The 17,556-nt window shown below is 41.0% G+C and overlaps 1 protein-coding gene across 2 annotated transcripts in view; it reads right to left on the bottom strand.

Moving 5' to 3' along the window:
• ADARB2 (adenosine deaminase RNA specific B2 (inactive)) overlaps positions 1 to 17,556 on the bottom strand; it is a 322,814-nt gene that overhangs the window by 112,956 nt on the left and 192,302 nt on the right. Inside the window, exon 2 of one of the 2 annotated variants that reach the window (XM_064444990.1) lies at positions 3,949 to 4,035. The exons of the other annotated variant lie outside the window; for it this stretch is intronic. Within the exon in view, the coding sequence (XP_064301060.1) occupies positions 3,949 to 4,035 (87 nt within the window). The remainder of the gene's footprint in view (positions 1 to 3,948; positions 4,036 to 17,556) is intronic. 2 annotated transcript variants of the gene reach the window in all.

Genomic DNA, 17,556 nt, shown 5'->3' with positions numbered 1-17,556 from the left:
CTGTCCATCTACATCACATCGACTGCAGAGGTTAGAAGGATTGACCTCCATAATTCCTGGCATACTTGGAAGTGAAAAATTTTAAATCAGAAGCAATAGGTATGAACCCAGGAGCCAGAGCCACGGTACCTTTGTCCAAGGTCAGATACTACATCAAATGCAATGCAGGGCAGTATCCTCTTGCAAGCAAGATGGTATTTTCATACACTTATTGAATCCACAAGGGAGGACAGTTTGTGTTCTTTACTTTGCAAAAAGAAACTTGTAGCTAACAAACGAAATCACTCCTTCCTCTCTTACATGAAAACACCCAGATATGTATTTTTAAACCTTCACAAAAGAAGTCTACTTAAAGGAAACCTGCCATGATCTCTCTGCTGCTCCTAAACCCTCCCTCCCCTGTTCAACCCTGTTTTGGACAGGGTTCAGGCTGTTCAAAACAATACCATTAGACTTTACTGGTGTGTAACACCACACTGTGAAGGGAAGCATTACCAGTGCAAAAAAGTACAGGATTTTGTTTAAAGTGAAGACAGAAAATTTGTGAAAGGTAATTGCCATTACCTTTAGGTGTTCCAGAATGAAGATACTGTACTTTGCCCACTTTATTATCTGAAATAACTGTGAAATCCATGGACATCTAGAACATCTCTTACCAATTAGGGAAATTATTCAAATGACCTAATGACCTTACTTAGGTGATACTCAGACTCCGATGCTCTCTGTCCAAGTTAGCAAATAAGTGCATGCGGCAAAAAACATGGGCAGCCCACAGCAGAAATGGATCTAAGTACATGCCTTCCTGAATCAGGACCAGACTATAGCTTAGCTTTAGGTATGGGAGAAATCCAAATGATGGCAACAGATACAGTTTTCAAAACAAAAACAGGGGAGTTGATTCTGTGGGGGATTGCTTGGGGGTCTGACTGCTGAAAGGGGATATTCACTGTCCTCTTAGAGGCAGAGTCCCTGCTGTATCTCACACTGTGCAACTGAAAGCTCTGGTGCTGGTGCCTTATTCTTCCTGGGGGGGACTCTGGCCAACATGCTCAAACTGAACATGCTTTGATACACTGAATCTGGGGCTGGGGTTCATCTGACTGTTGTAATGGCTGAAATCCATATGTTGAGGACCATTACCATCAGGTCCTTCTGCAGGCACTGGGGAGAGGTGTATACCTCCAGAAGGGTGCTGCACTGAGCCTGTGCATACAGCAGTATTGCACACTGAGATCCCCAGGAATCATACGCTCCTGCTAGAGGTACACCCTAGATTCACAAGTACCTGTGTCTGGTGATAGTCTGCCTTGATGCCACGGCATAGTGTGGATGGAACGATTAAAGATCAGGGACAGGCAGAGGACTGTAACATCATGAAAGGCAGGCAGGCACACAGTGAACAGGGAACGATTATCACTGTTTCATACAATCCAAGCACTAGAGACAGCAGGCTTGAAGCAATAAAAGGGTGCACTAAATCATTGAACTCCCTGCTCCTGGCTGTCGCTGAGATCAGAAGTATCAGTGAGCTGCAGAGAGGACTAGGCAGGTCTGTTGATGTCTAATAAATATGATGATTCAGGTGCAAAATCTAGCTAAGCAAATTTCTTGCTGGGTGCTAGAAAGATATACCGCGGGGAAGATCACCATTTAAATGTCCTTTTTCTCAATGCATCACTAGCGGCAAATGTTGAGGACAGCGTATAGAGCTAAACTTCCTATTTCTAATCCTGTGTGACATTTCTTACATTCTTAGCTAACTTTGACTTCTCACATGTTCAAGATAAGGTCTTCATCAGAGACCAATGATTAGTTTACCCAAAATGTGATTCCAAAGGTGCCTAGTGCCTTTGATACATTTTTCTAGTATTAGTTCATGGATCATAAACCACAATAATAGTGTCTATATGCTAATAATCACCAGTTGAAAATGTGTGTGTAGTTAATCTGGCATGGCTTCCTTTGTAAGGAAGGCCTAAAGGAATGTGAAACAGGATTTTAATCTGTTTCAGCCAGTGGGGCTCTGCCAATGCATATAGCACAGTTTGGGAAGGGGCACTCTCACAGGGTGCTCAGTGAGCAGAAAACTACAGGGATAAGCAAATCACCTCTCTACCTTGCCAGCATTCTCCTAGGCTGCTGTTAAATTGTTAGCACAGAAGAAGGCTTTGCTTATTTAGAGCAAATCACTGAAGCTCTTTAAAATGCCAAATTACTACATAGGTACATGCGTGCTATAGAAATTAGTGGGCTTTAAACCATTATACTGGAAGTGAACACTGAAATATGGCTGATTTTAAATTAATTAATCTTTTTTTAAAAAAAATTCTAATAGTAACACTCAAAAATGCGTTGTACATGCCAAGAAACAAATCTCTGAGTGAGTGTATGTTTGACCCAAGAGAGGACAAGGCAAGAGGTCCCTGAAAACAGTGAAATTTTTCTGTTTCTCTTTCAGAAAACACAGCTTACCCTGTCCATGTGAGCTATTTTAAAGCCAGTGCCAGCACGAAGCAGTCTTGGCATTACAGCAGCCATAAGAAAATGGTGTTACAGTGTTTGGATTGTACAAACTTCCTACATTACCTAAAAATAACTAAGTAGCACATTTGGGAAACATTACGCAGGAGGTGCCTGCACAAGCTCATCATGTGAATAATATGTTTCCTGTGTGTACTTCGCATATCTCCTCCTGAAAATGTAGACTCCCTGAGACCAGTTTTGAAGGATTTTCAGGATTTTTCTTCGCCTTTGCTAAGGTATGTAAAAACCTACCAGTCACTGTGCAGCAGAATGGTGTGATGTCCATGTGATATGCAGCAGCAGCAGAGGGCTGTGCTCCTTCACTCCTTCAACAGCTATTCCCCTTGGTGCTGCACCATGATCAAACCAAGGCTGATTAGCAACAATGGGGGAAAAAAGCCCATTCCTCCCACCCACTGGCTCTAATAGGACAACACGTCAATGTGTGTCTGGCTGGAAAAGAAACCCATCTGGTAGGTGATACTAAAACTCAAAGAGTTGCTCATTTGATTGAGAAAGTGTCCCTCCCTTTTTTAATGATTTAAGATGAGTTACAATAAGCAGGGCCAGATAACACGCAGTAATTGCTTCTAGGTGATAAATGGGAGGGCTCACTGAGGGTTATTCAGTCCTAACTGCACACTCCCAGACTGCGTGGTGTTTTGAAGACTTCACAACTCCTTCAAACCCAGCCGCACTTTCCTCCAGCTCTGCAGTCATGGCTTCAGGGAGTGTCAGTGACTTTGTTCAGGTGTAAGGGCCCAAGAGAATCCAGGAGCTAGTTTTTGGGTTACATCTAGTATATTGAAGCCTGGTTAATCATCTCTTCTCAATTGGATTTGGTGTCTTTTTTTTTTTTTTTCTTTTTTTTCTTTTTCTTTTTGTTCTCCAGGTCATATCACAGAAGTAAAAGAAAAAACAGCTTTTCAAGCAGAGGCCTTGTTCTTCCAGTCTTCACTTTTGCAAAAGACCTTTTGTAATCAAGGAAATGTAAATGGGGGAAGACACAAAACCAAAGTGTCCTAGGGACATTTTTTAGGGATTGTGAGAAAAGCAAGTGAGCAATATAAGGTAATATAAACAGGAAAGGAAAAGGAGCTCCACAGTACTGTAGACCTGAGTGTAAACATCTTTTTGTAAGAAGCTTTTTCTTTGTATTTGTGACACACCACTTACAGCCCCACCATGCCTAGGTCCGCACAGGGAAAAGTGGGAAGCTGCGCTGAGATTTACCCTTCCTTCATTGGAGACTAGAGAACATGTTTGCACTCAGCATCAGGGAATTTTGCAATTTACATGAGGACTGGGCTTATGGCCTGCCAATATTTGCAAATCCACCTCCTTTCCACAATTGCCCCGTCACTGCAGAGCTTTTATCTTTAAACTTTATTATTCATCTGTCTATAGAGAAAGGAGGCTGCTTACTTAAATTGTCTTCATCCTCCATGGTGGTTGCACCAGGACTCAGATACTTGAAGGGCGCTATGAAGGTTGACAGTATGCTTACTTTTTCTAGAAGAAAACAGAAGAAGAGAGATATATAAAATCAGTATTTTGTCCATGCATTCTGATCTACTCCACACTTTTTCTCAAGTGAAAACCTCTTGTCAAGTCTGTTTCTTTTTTGTTTTTTTTCCTGACTTTACAGCCCCACCAAAATTCACAGAACTGCAATATGTTTATTACAGCTGGCACATGCAAATATGAATGCACGTCCCTCCTGGTTACTGCCCCTCTGTAGTGCTCCTTGGCCATGCTTCACAGCAATGGTGCCCGAGCACTGTACAGCTGGGAGTGTGGGAGGCTTGAGCTGGTCCAGCTGGGAATGGGGGAGGAGGGTGAGATTTGGAGGGGGTCAGCCCTGGGAGGAGGGACATGAGAACTGTTCTAAAGGATGAGACCATCAGCTCACCTCCTCTTGTTTCCTCTCCCTGACAGAGGCTGAAATAGAAGTCTCAGAGGAAGCTCAAGCTTTGGTGGCGTGAGAGACTACAACTGCTTGTAACTCTTCTAGCAATTGTTGATTTGATTTTTGGAAAGCCTTTATAGTGTGCACAGAAAGCTATTATCCAAACAGCAAGAAACCTATTTGAAACTCTTCTTATTCACATTCATAGTAAATGTAGCTCCTTCTACTTGGAGTTTCTGTTTATCCTGGAGATAGTAGATGGCACAGAAATTTAATTCCAGTGCCACAATCAGCTCCTACATTAGATGCCTGGACAGATTCAACAAAATAAGAACTGATACTGATTTATACTAGCTCAAAATTTTCTCAGGATTTAACTATAGGGAAAACTTGCTATTAACACACTAGAAACAGGGATCTATTGAAAATACTTGTTTTATTTAGTTTGTTGTTCAGTTTGTTTAGGCTGAATTCCTCCTGACAAAGTATGGGTACTTTGATGAGGACCTACATCAACAGGGTGTCTACCTTAGGTAGCAGAAGAAACAGAAACACACCTTACAAAGGTGATCCTAAAATACCTCTCTGCTTAGAAAGCCTTTGCTTAGAAAGTTAGGTGAAAATGCTCTGAATTCTACACATTGCAAACAATGCTGGCCTTTTTTCTTGTGGCAGGAGCATCAAAAACCAAACCAAGAATGTCTTCTTTAGAGTGACACAGGAAAAATTATTTCAATGGGGACTTTCTTTATTGGTAAGAAAGTATTTCTCTGAATTTCTTTGAACTACCTGGCTGCTAATCTACCACTGGCCTGGAAAGCATTCCAGCTGAAGAGCTCTTACAATTTTCAGCAGCACGTCAGTTAGTTTTTTGGCGTGGTTCTTCCTACATTTGCAAATAATCCTTGTTCTTGTTAAAGACTGTTATCAGAATCCATCAGAAATGACTGCAGATGTTTGCCCTTAGCTTGGTAACACTGCAGCTCAATTCTATTATGAAAAAGCACAGAAAAAGCTGACTGCTCTTTGTTAAGTAAATACAATAAGCGGAATAAAAGATTGCCTGAAGAAAACCTTTTTCCGTCCAGAAACCTTTCAGCCCAGACTAATATATAATTAGAGCACAAATTAGCCTCCTTGAATTGCAATTTCATTAAGAGACTGTAGTGATGTCATGAACCAAAAGAATTAAGCTATTTATGAACACTTTAGGCAAAAGATTTTCCTAAGTGAATACTTTGACACTTTTTGCTAAGGCGTTGCTCACTGAGAAAAGTGGTATCTCTGTATGACACTATGTCAGTGCATGTGAGACTGTTGGGTTGTGATCAGGATAAAGGCTGTTATTCGCTCCTGACTTTCTCAACCAGTTTCTTTGATTAAAGTGAAAAGAGCGCAGGCTTTCGGGACCTAATCCAAAGGCTACATTTGGTAAGGGGAACGCTTCAGATGAGAGACATAGGATCAGGGCAGTCCTTGGCTTCAACACCAGTAACGACTGTTGTGTCTGGATACTGAGATGCAGTGAGCTGGAGTGTACTCCACCGGTGCCTGACTGACTGCTGATGTCTGTCAGACCTTCAGAACTAGCCCTCAAGACACTGGATGTTGTACAGAAGGCTTCTTTGCTGAGAAAATGTTCTCGCTTCTCAAAGACAGTTAATCCATTAACCAAGCAATAAGGACACGTGCTTTCTTGCTAAGGTTGCTAATGCCTACTCCTGCCACCTATCAAAAATCAAAACCATGTAGTTTTATACTATACTATTATTAGGTAAAGGAATATTCTATGATTTATCTTTCACCCCAACCAGTTTTGTGCAATTGATAGGGGAGATTTACAATGTGCATTTAAAAAATTATCAAATTATTTCCCCTTTTGCCTTAAGGGACCCTTTAGCCATCTTAAGCTTCTGTTGTTACTGTTTCCTGCCTGTCCCCAAAGACCTTGCTGGTGCCTTTGCTTTGTGTGGCAGGGAAAAGGGATGACCTGTAAAATTCACTGTACTCTTAGAGGAGCAATGGATGGGTTCATGTCAACCAAATTCAGGCAGGCCCTAGTAAGAGGATATCCTTCAATCAGTACAGATGATAAAGATTATAATTTAATATTTCAATCTATTGGTTGAGCAAAGGAAGATTTAGTATGTGTCTAGAAGGAGGAGGACAGGGTGTGAGGGAGGGGGGGATGTAAGAAGAGAAGAGCCGTAGTATGCACATAGTGCAGATGAATTATCGAGCCTGTGGAGGAGGGGAAGGTAGATGACAGGATAATTAAATGTAGGTGTTTACAGGGTAATAATCTGGCTTGGTACAAAGCTATTGGCATGATTGTGCACTTCCACCTTTTGCATGTTACTGCCTATTACCGTATATATACTATAGGACACTACTTCAGCTTTATTTTCAATGATTAAATTTAGTTTCATTTTTGTTTATCATTTCAGAACAAGATTAAAAGTGTTGTGTATTCACACTTTACAGTCCCGGTGTATTTTAATGTCCATCACAATGAGTCTTATTTCCAACAGTTTGATGAAATCTTATGAATAAGAATAAAGGACATGACTGGATAGGAAAAAGCCATACAGAGAAATACCTTTAAAGTCTCCTTTTTCTCTCACTCTCTTCTCCTCCTATTTTTTTTTTTTTTTCAAAAAGAAGCAAAGACAGGTAGCCCAAAATTAAATCAGGTATTTTTACTTTATAATTGTAAATGTTCTCAGTATTTGCTTGAGGAAATTATTTTTCAAGGTTAGGAGAGCAGGTCTAGGAGAAGAAAACAAGACATTTCAAAAACTCTTTTCTCTAGGAAGGCAGAATACATTTATAAGAGCCAATACAAGGAGATATTATTGCTTGCATTACAATTGTACCAAAAGCCTCCGATGACATGTAGGAGCTATTTCATGAGGGCCTACATGGACACAAAGGAAGCTGTATTTACAATGGGAATTGAGAGATAAGGAGCACATTTAGAGAGATTTATTTCTAGCCACCTTAGAACACTAAAGCAAGATGATAGCATCATATTTTGTAGCATATTCACTATAAAAACATCCTTCCAAGTGATGCCAAGTGGAACCCTGCTCCAGTACCCTAAGCACAAAAATCATCATTTCTCCTGATGAGAAGCCCATTATAGGAAGAAACGTCACTCTCCTCTGTTTTGGGATGGAAAAGGCCTTCAGTTCACACTTCTTAAGTATACATTTTCCAACAACAGCAACTAGCTAAAAAATAATCATGAACATTGTTTTGACAGTAGCCATACATATCATCTAAGCAAATGAAAAAAAACATCGGCCAAGATATGTTTTGCATGAAAAACAGGAAATTATTTAGTCCAACCAAATGATTCAGCAAAGCCTGGTGTATAAGGCAGCCAAGTTTCCACTAAAATCTGCTCTTTTTGTGAAGTTGCTCTTGCCCTGTGGATGCAGTCAGAAGATTGGTCACAGGTCCCATAAATATGCTTTTATTGTGAAGACAAGAATACACATATAGAGCTATAAACAGCATTCTTGCCCCTCATACCTATCAGTATTTAAAGGGCACCAGACAATACAGGTTGATCATCAGATGTACTGAAGTTCTTTCGCTCTCAATCACCTGAATAAAAGCAATGGGAATGGCAGGAGCTCAACACCTTTAAAAATCAAGCCTTATACATGTTGGACGAATTGTTTAGCTTTAAGAAGAGCAGACTGAGTGGGGTCATAACAACAGTGTTCAAATACATAAAAAGCTGGTGCATAGAAGAAAGGAGCAAAACTGTATTCCATGTGCATTAACGCAACTAGAAGTAATGGGCTTAAATTGCACCAAGGAAAATTCACTTCAAACATTAAAAAACCTTCCTAACAGTAAGGGTAGTGCAGCACTGGAATAGACTCCCCAGGTTGAAGGGCTGTAGGAAGATGGTTGGCATCGGTGGGGTGTTGCTCCTGTCCTGGGGTCCATCCCTTATAGTTGCTCTCTTATCCCTGTGGACCCCAGTAGAAAAACTCCTTCTGGCCTTGAGATCACACAGCAGGTCCTGGCTCAAACTTGGAGAACTGAGTAGTATTTGCTAATATTAGCTAATCTCTGAGCAGAAGCTCATGGCATGCTCTTTTGCTTGGCAGCTAATGAGGACTATTAATAACTGTTTTTTAAAATGCAACTTCCGAACATGGGAAGGATTAGACAGATGGCTACCAGTGGTTTGCCAGGCCAGCGTTAGCAATGTTTTACTGAATTAGTTTCATTTTCATATTCCAGTTGATTACCATAAGCAATTTTACTTGTCAGAGGTTTCTTTTAAAAACACAATGCAGACATTATAAACCAGTCCTAAATAATTCAATTGGTTTGCGTGGACTATAAAATTACTCAAGAAGGGTCAATTCTGATGCAGTAATGTAAACTCAGCTGCAAAACCTCTTGAAAAAAAGCCCTTATTTTTATTACTCTGAAGTAGTTTTGCAGCTACTCAAGTAGTTACATTTTTACAGTTTTGTTAGCCTTGATTTATTTTGAAAGGGGCAGATACAGGGAAGGAAGAGAGCCTGCACGTCAGGAGATGATTCTCTATCTTCCTTCTAATATCTTAGTCAGTTCAGGCTTGGACTGACAGTGATTGACATGACGAAGTGATTCTTTACACAAAAGAAAAATATGGCAAATTTGGGAGGAAAATAGCAATGTCTTTAAAGCACAGCACTTACTGAGAAGGGCTCACAGCCTTCTAAATTATGGCTTGTACAGCCACCACGCTGCATCATTTAGTTTAAGCAGCCAGTTTCCAGACAGGGATTTACTTGCTTGGTGTCAGAATCAGCCTTTACAGCTGAATTCTAGAACCAGCTGTTGAGTCATGAGTTACCAAGTGTGCAGGGCTGCAGCAGCATTGCCCAAGTGCTTTTGGCTTCACAGACAAGGTGGAAGGCTCTGTGTGATGCTCTTTTATACCCACTCTGACAAAGCTGTGCTGGGGTGCCTGTGAATGACCACACTGGTACCCATGGGGCTGGGAGGACTGTCTCTGTCCCTCCACTCTAGCTGTGGTGTTTAAGTTAGAAGTGTGGCTGCCCTAAACACCTTCAGAAAGCTTGTGTTTCTGCATGGACACAGCAGCAGCTTTGGCATGGCTGTGTGCCTGGTGCGGGAGTTCCAGTTTGGTGCCTTGCATTGCACAGGATAAATTCAAGCCTGCATATATTTGCAAGGAGCTATTAACACATGCCCGTTCCTCCTTGGTTTGTGCTTTGGTCTCTCACTCCTGAGGTGAGTCACCACTCCTGAGGTGGTGGAGTCACCATCCCTGGAGGTATTTTAAAGACGTGTAGACGTGGCACTTCAGGGCATGGTTTAGGAGACATGGTAGTGTTGGGTTGGCGGTTGGACTTGATCCTAGAGGTCTTTTCCAACCTTAATGATTCTATGATTCCTACACTGGGAGATCTGAATGATGACATCATGAGCCCTTGAGAGCCATTGGTCAGTGCAATTGGAGCAGAACATCTAACTGAGCAGCCCAAGGGGGGGAAAAAGAGCCTGTGTACTGAAGGATATTAAAGGGTTAAAATATGTGGGGCTGTTTCTGCCTGCAGATATGCTGCTTGGCATCCCTGGAAATGTGGCCTCTGAGGTGCACAGTTACTAAAAATCTGCTTTTTGCAATTGGTTTTCAATCCAAGGATTTTGCAGTGATATCCCACCCTGGCCTATGTGGGAACAGTAAGGAAAGTTTTTCTTGGAGGTAGCAGAGGAATACTCTGAGAGAAAAACCTTCTGGTTGAATAAGATTTTTTGCCTGGAACATGTTTCTTAATAGCAGGGAGAGAAGGAAATATTCAGATTAAGGATTTTAGTTGGGTTTTTTTTTTTTTTTTTTTAAATATATTCAGCATTACTGGTTTTGTTCTCTTCTTCAGCAGGGACCTGAAATGAAGATGTGAAATATCAGAATACACTTTTTCTTGTCTGATAACCAAAAGGAAGACAAAACCAGGGAACATTTTGATAGTCAGCATTCCAGGTGAAGGCTTCCAGCTGCACAAGGCAGGTTGTGCTTTGAGTTAGAGGTGTGAACCCAGAACCATGAAATTTTCCTCTGAAACAGGGCAACAAGCTGCTTAGTATGATACAGCACCCACACACAAAACCACCTGTCCCTGTGCTTCGCCTGGAAGTCGATTGTGGCCTGCCAAGTGCAAGGTTCTGCTGTAAATAGATCTATTTGCAGCCTTTATCATTTATTTATCTAGTTCTTGGGGCAGAGAATATATTTCTGTTCTATTGTTGTTCAGTGCTTAGCGAAATGGGATCCTTGTCCAAGATGAGACCTCTGAAATGCCATTATATTAAATAGCAATAACAGTTTATAGTATTATGATACTGCAGAGAACATTGAGTGTGAAACACCAGTTAGTGCAGGGGGCTGGCAACTGGACTAATCATTTTACCTCTTGTGCATCCTGTTCTGGCTGTTTACTGACCCAGAACTGCTACCCTTGGAAATCTTTTGGGGAAGCTATGTGAAATGTTTTGCTGGTGATGATCCAACCTCTAACATGCAGCAGCAGGTTCATGCCCTGTGCTCTGGCTGCTCTGCAACCCTGCATCCCACCAGGGCCTCTGTATATGTCCACACTCATTTACTCTGAGGTCAAAGTAACTTCTAGATTATCACTTAGGAAACAGAAAGGGCCAGCAATAAAGCCAGTTGTGATTTGTATGGATCCATCGAATATGATTTGAGATACAGGATATATCCTCTGGGATATGTTTAATTGACCACATCATGGGCCTCAGCCAATGTATGCAGCACCTGCGACATTATTTCTTTTCACAGTGGCATGTCCTGCAGCTCTCTTCTCCTCCTTTCCCAGAATGGAGATAGTGGGTTTTAGCTGAGTTTCACCGTATGAATATAAATAGGTGTTTGAGTAGACAAATCTCAGGGGCTGTACTTCAGTGCTCCATAACAGCCCACTCCAAGCTTCTTTACCATGAAAGACCATTTACAGAATGAAACATGTTGTGTTGTGAAATATTAGTTGCTTATTACTTCTAGTAAAGAGCAAAGTGAGTAAAAACACAAGGTGGTTGATGGATTTTTTAATAAGAAAGGCAATGTGTATGTGTGTTGTTCTCTATTAGATTCCACAGAAATCAATCTGAAATCTAGTTCAGCCTAGCAAAATTAGATCTGAAACTATTTAATTTTGTTACAGGAGTGTTCTTCTCTCCTGATGCTTTGCTTGAGGACACACAGAGATAAAAACTCTTGAGTTATTATCAGTTTATGAGCATCTCTGCCTGTCTGTGGAGTGTACTATATTATGTATGTTCTGAGTGATCTGGCTGTGCCTTGGAGATGGCAGTTTAGAAATCATGTCTTTGCAAGCTTCTTATGCTATTTCAACATTCATTTTGGAAATATTTCTATTTTGCATCCTATAAACTGTCACAGGCTTTTTTTTTTTTCTTTTTTCCCTCCCTTTTTTTGCATGTCATGGCTTTAGAAAGCAGGAGAAGCACAAGAAAGAATGATTGCGTAGAAATCATCAGTGCTCAGCTCTGTATGCTGAAGTCTTGCAATGGAGACCATAAAAATGGCCAGTGGATTTAAGCGTATAATAAGTCTACATGATTACACTATCTGTGACTATTTGATGTTATGCCACCTGCTTATCAAACAGTATATCAAAGAGCATCTGTCTACACATTTAAGGCAAACCAAAGGGCTTCTTCAGTCACATGGGAAACTAATTTGGCCAGTATTAAGGTGAACAGGCTAATTTCTCATACAAGTGTGCACTACTTAAGAAGACTTAGCTAAACTGGGGCAGAAAATTGTATAATAATACTCAATTTGGCTTAAGAGAGGTTTGCGCATCACTAATTTAAACCTGCTAGCTAAACTATGGCTGTGTGAAACATGAGTGGTCTATGTCAAAGTAAGAGTACCAAAGTTAGCAAAGGTATTTAAAAGGACTTCTGGAATCAGTGGAGCTGAGGCCTGGGGGGGCGAAGCAGCTGCCTATGCAGGCATTACAGCAGACTGTGTCTCAGGACCATGCATACAGAAGGACATAGAAGATGCAAAACTCTATGCTGCACTACTTGATTTTGAAAGGTTTTGCCACCATCTGAAACTAGTAGTCCAACTGGGTACATAAAGTCTAAGGCAGGGCTGAGCTGTTAAAGCCCAGCTTCAGTTCTCCAAACCCAAAGTCTCCAAGTTCAGCTATTTCTCGAGGGGCTTAGAGGGGCTTAACAACCCAAGGAGAGACTCACTCTACCTTCTGAGAGGAGGCACTGACATGGACATGTACAGATAAATGCCTGCTGAGAAAAGCACAATAAATCCCCCTCAGAAGGTGCTTATTCCTTTTACAGGGGACCTGCACTATGATTTGGACTAAAAGAGTAACTTGTAGATGTCCAAAGGTAGCAGAGATGACTTCTACCCTACCTTGGGCATCTATGTTGCCAGGAAGTTTTGACCTGTGCTCTGGTGGGTGTTACCAGTGGCTGTCGCTGGATCATATGGTGCCGAGGGAGATGTCCTGCTTCCCTGAGCAATGCAGCCCCAGAAAGAAGGCTCTGCTGTTGACAGGTTGTCTTGATACTGTTTCAGTCCTTGATCTTCACATAGATTTCGATAAGGAACCGGGTTGTGTGTTACTGAAGGAGGGATCACAGAGCTCATGCTGAGGACACTCAAAGAGTTGCAAATATTAGGAGCTATTGTACATGTACTAATAGAAGGTGTTTGTATAGGTGTAGATGAATGGCTAAATATTTCTTTTACACTTTACAAGATGATAGTTTCATTGTATAATGTATGGATCACCGAACACGGGCATAATAATGTGCTTTGCCTCAACACAAACTGCTCTTTTAGTTCTTCTAAGATCATTCTCCAGCCTGCAGTAATGCTTACAAACGTGCATACAGATATAGCCGTTCATCTCCTCTCCATAACTGATGAACAAAGTGAAACGGCCCCAGCCAAGGGCAGACACTGTCAGTGAGCCTGTCAGCACTCCCCTTTGAGCTGTAACCCCCTCCTTCCCAAGCTGAATACCTGCTTAAACATTAGGAAATGAATGGCCAGCGCCAGAAAGGTCCAGTCTGCAATTAGTGATGAAAGGCTTTGTTTAATCTGCTCTCTGCTCATCTACTGGAAGCCAGCCAAGTATGACCTCTCTCTCTTGTACTTCCATAATAATGCATATTTAACCTGAATCCTGCCCTGATTTATCCTTTATAACACGAGGCAGTCTTGTGTTAACCAATCTGTCTGTGGGCAGAAAGTTAAAGGCACTACCATTATAATTTAGGAATGCTTTTACTGAGATACATGTGCTTATTGAGAGCAAACAATTAACTCCAAGTGATAGAGGAGGGCTGAGATTTACAGGGCTTTCTCAGACAAGATGCTACTGACAGAAGTCAGGTCTGCTAATTGAGGCAGTTATTTAAGTATTTAGGCACTTAAATTCCCATTTGACCCTGGGGAGCTGAGACAGCTAAAAGGAGTTAGGGGCTGCCCTGGGCCTGTCCCAGGTGTTGCTGGTATTATAGTGCCATTTACTACAAAGCAACTGCTCCAATTTCACCTGTTAAGGCATGAGCCTTTAATATTTATTAAGCTTTCCATCACACCTTGCAGAGTCTGAAAGCTTCAGGTTCATCATTGCTACTTTGTTAGTATTTTCTTTTTGCCTTTTCAGTCGCTGTTCAATCACAGCACAAATGGCTTCAAACCTATCCCTCAATTAAGAGCGATGACAAAGGAAAACTTGGCTAAAGCTTTACAAAGAAGGCTAAGTTTTTCAGGATGATGCAAAGGAAACTTGACACCTGACTCCCATCAACAATAATAATGGGGGCTATGCATCTAACTCTTTCTGCATTGTGCTGACATTGTACCCTTGAATGTTAGTACAGTCCAATAATTCTCCAAAGATGAGGCAGCTTATTTTCTCTGCCATTGCTGCTTTGCTGGCATTTTTATGGCATTCCCAGAAGTACTACCTGTCAGAGTTAGTACTTCCAAGGATGGCATTGCTTTGGGGTGATTGAGGGTTGATGTAATTAAAGACAAGGCAGTCTACTGCTTGCCCATGGGTATTTTATATCAAGTGTTTCATTGCACAGCTATGATTGATGACTTAAATGATGACAAAGTTGGGCTGCTCTGTATGTGCAACAGTGATTTGAACCGGGATTTCAGGGATGCGAATACTGTATTATAGGCTAAGAGATTTCTGAGAGTGTTGCAGAAATGGAGCTTTCTAGGAAAATGCAACTTCTCATGAGCACTTTAATAGCATCACTGAAAACTCCCAGAGACTAGTCACAGAAAGGGACTAGTCCCAGTCACAGCTAGAGACAACAAAGATTATTATTATTAATATTATTTGGGAATCATTTGGAAAAGAACAGAAAAATGTATATAATATTACATCATTGAATAAATCCACTGGGTGCAGTTATTGTTGTCTTAAGTGGGATTATCCGATTAAATCTACACATGCTTTTGTACATATCCACATCTGCAGCAGTCACTGTAGGCTTTCTTTATAGTCAGTGAAGACTTAGACAATATAGCCTATGGCATTAGAGTACATTAATTTCCTTCTACAGTAAGTACGTGTTAGTCCTGTTCTGTGACTTGAACATGTTAAAAGCCATGTGAAATATCAGGTGTATTATTATTTCAGTGTTTACCCCTTAATAAACTGATGAAGTGGTAAAATCCAATAAAAAAGCTGCTCTTGAACACCGTGGACAGAGTTTGATAAGGATGGCCTGGGAACATAAGACAGCTCTTTGTGCAGCAAGAAGCAGAATCTTATTCTTCCCTTCCCTACTATAATGTCCATAAACTCCTATTACATTTATAACTTTGCATTAAATTAAATATGTTATTTTACACAAGTGCTTGAAAGTCTACTAAATATCCAATAACAGTTTTCTTTATTCCCTTGTTAGCAGCTGCCATGGCGGCAGGGCTCGCACAAGAACGAAAGTGATTTAGTGCATTGATTTGCAGTTGGCACAGCCCTCTGTTCTCAAACAGAACTGATTAGCTTAGCAGGAAAGTGCCATTTACTTTTTATCGCATTTCTTTTCTGCTCATCTCCCTTTGGTGGCTGCCAAGAGGAACAGCAGAACTGTAGCCTCCTGAGCTTACTTTCTTCAGCTCCAAATTCTGCCATTCTGAGGACTAATTTGTCTGGATGCTGCTGCAGCATCAATACACATGCCAGGATTGCTGCTTTGGTACGCTGAAAACAGCTCCCAGTGAGCTCTTTCAGGCTGTTTCTACACAAAATTAACTCTGACTATGACAATCTTATGTGGATCAAAAAGTCCCATCTAAACCAGGATTTTAGGGCTTTTTTTCACCATTTACCAGAAAATCTAATAGGACACTATGGCATAATGTCTAGCTGGGAAGATTTCTCCTGAGTATGTCACTTTTGCTTCATAGACTGACCCTAGGGCCTGCCTTCTAATACATAACATTTGGAGGATTGTGTATACACTTCTGCACCTCTGATCTTCTGTGTATCGAAGCTACTGGGTAAACTCTTGATTCACCAGTTAAAAGCAAAGATTTTTCTGCAGCACAGAATTACTAGCAGCTGCAGTAAAAACAGTGGGAGTCATTGAATTAGCAATTATTTTCCCTTGAAGACCAATTCATGACAGAAGTTCAGTTTGCTTTGGATAAGACTCCATAATTTCACAGGTCAGATCCTCAGCTGGAGTGAGTCTGTGTGGTTTTTTTGAAGTCCACGAACATACACGGAGTCATACGAGCTGAGGTCAGTGTAATAACTCTTTCAAACCAGTTAAGGATCTGATCCCATAAACTTATGACGACTATTCAGTCTCGCTAGTGCTTCACAGTTCTCATGCAAACTGGTCAAAAACTCCACAAAGTCAAAGCTTCTCAGGGGTGTTAGACATTTCCAAGTCTGTTGTTACTGAGAAATAAGAAGAAAAAAATAGGAATGGGTGGGAGGCTGAAAACCATGGTTCAGAGTTATTTCTGGAAACAAAGATGAAAAGATAAAGAGGGGAGAATTTCTTTCCTACTTTCTAGCTGAAATTTGCTCTTAATAATATTAATCCTTTTGGACTCTACAGTTAGCAGAGATGAAGAAGCTAATCTCTGCCTCTTCTGTTCTGGAGGCTCCATTAGTTCTACTAAATAGCTGGTGCAGCAACAGAGAAAAAGTACATACGCATTTACCTCCCTCCCTCTTTGATCTCAGCAAGAGATTATAAGACAGCTCCTGTGCTCTGTTCTTTCATTTTAAAATGCAAAAGCAATCTGAAACTTTCTTCCCTCTGGCACAGGAAACCCTAGCAAGGAGAGGGCCTCTTTACTAGAAAATGTATAGCTCACACTCTTCAAATGTTTCTAACTCCACTAGTCATGTGAATTCAGTGTCTTTTATTCCCTCTTACGAGCCATCTTCCCTCTTTCCACAACAAAGAAAATCCTCTTTTCTAGTAAAGCAGGAGTTATTTAACTGCACTTATTCAAAAAATGATAATACCTGCCATAGCTAATGAGCTCCTAACAAAATAGGGATGCACTGATGGGGCAACATGACCACAGTCCTCTCCTAAACCACCAGAAAACAAAAGCTACTTCTCTACAGCAGTTAAACTACTGCAGACTGTCAGCAAAACCTTACTCTTTTGGTGCTATATACCCTTTGTTTTGCAACTGGTAGCAAACACTAACGACCATCAGTTGAATTTTAGGATAAGATGACTCATGCCTTAAACTCCATTGATTACAAAGGGAAACTTGTGTGACTGGCTCAGATATAAATATTTGGTGAGATGAAACCAATGTCATATGTCTGGTTACCCACAGACCTCTCACACTTGCTTCTGTGAAATATCCTCCTGGGCTTACATCTAAGTTTTCTTTCTGCAGAAACTCAGGCACAAGAATATAAAATAATGGCACCAGAGCGTAGGCACAACATGGTGTCAGAGTGGCTGAGGCTCATACCTAGAGTTGGATGGTATAGAAATATAGATAGAGGCACAAGGTGGTGGCCTCCAAAGTGGAACTGTAACCCTGCATCAGAGCCAAA

The sequence above is a fragment of the Phalacrocorax carbo genome, chromosome 2, assembly GCF_963921805.1.
Source record: "Phalacrocorax carbo chromosome 2, bPhaCar2.1, whole genome shotgun sequence".
In the NCBI taxonomy this organism is placed as follows: domain Eukaryota; kingdom Metazoa; phylum Chordata; class Aves; order Suliformes; family Phalacrocoracidae; genus Phalacrocorax; species Phalacrocorax carbo.
The sequence above is the reverse complement of the archived record's forward strand: the minus strand, read 5'-3'. Positions and strand labels throughout refer to the sequence as shown.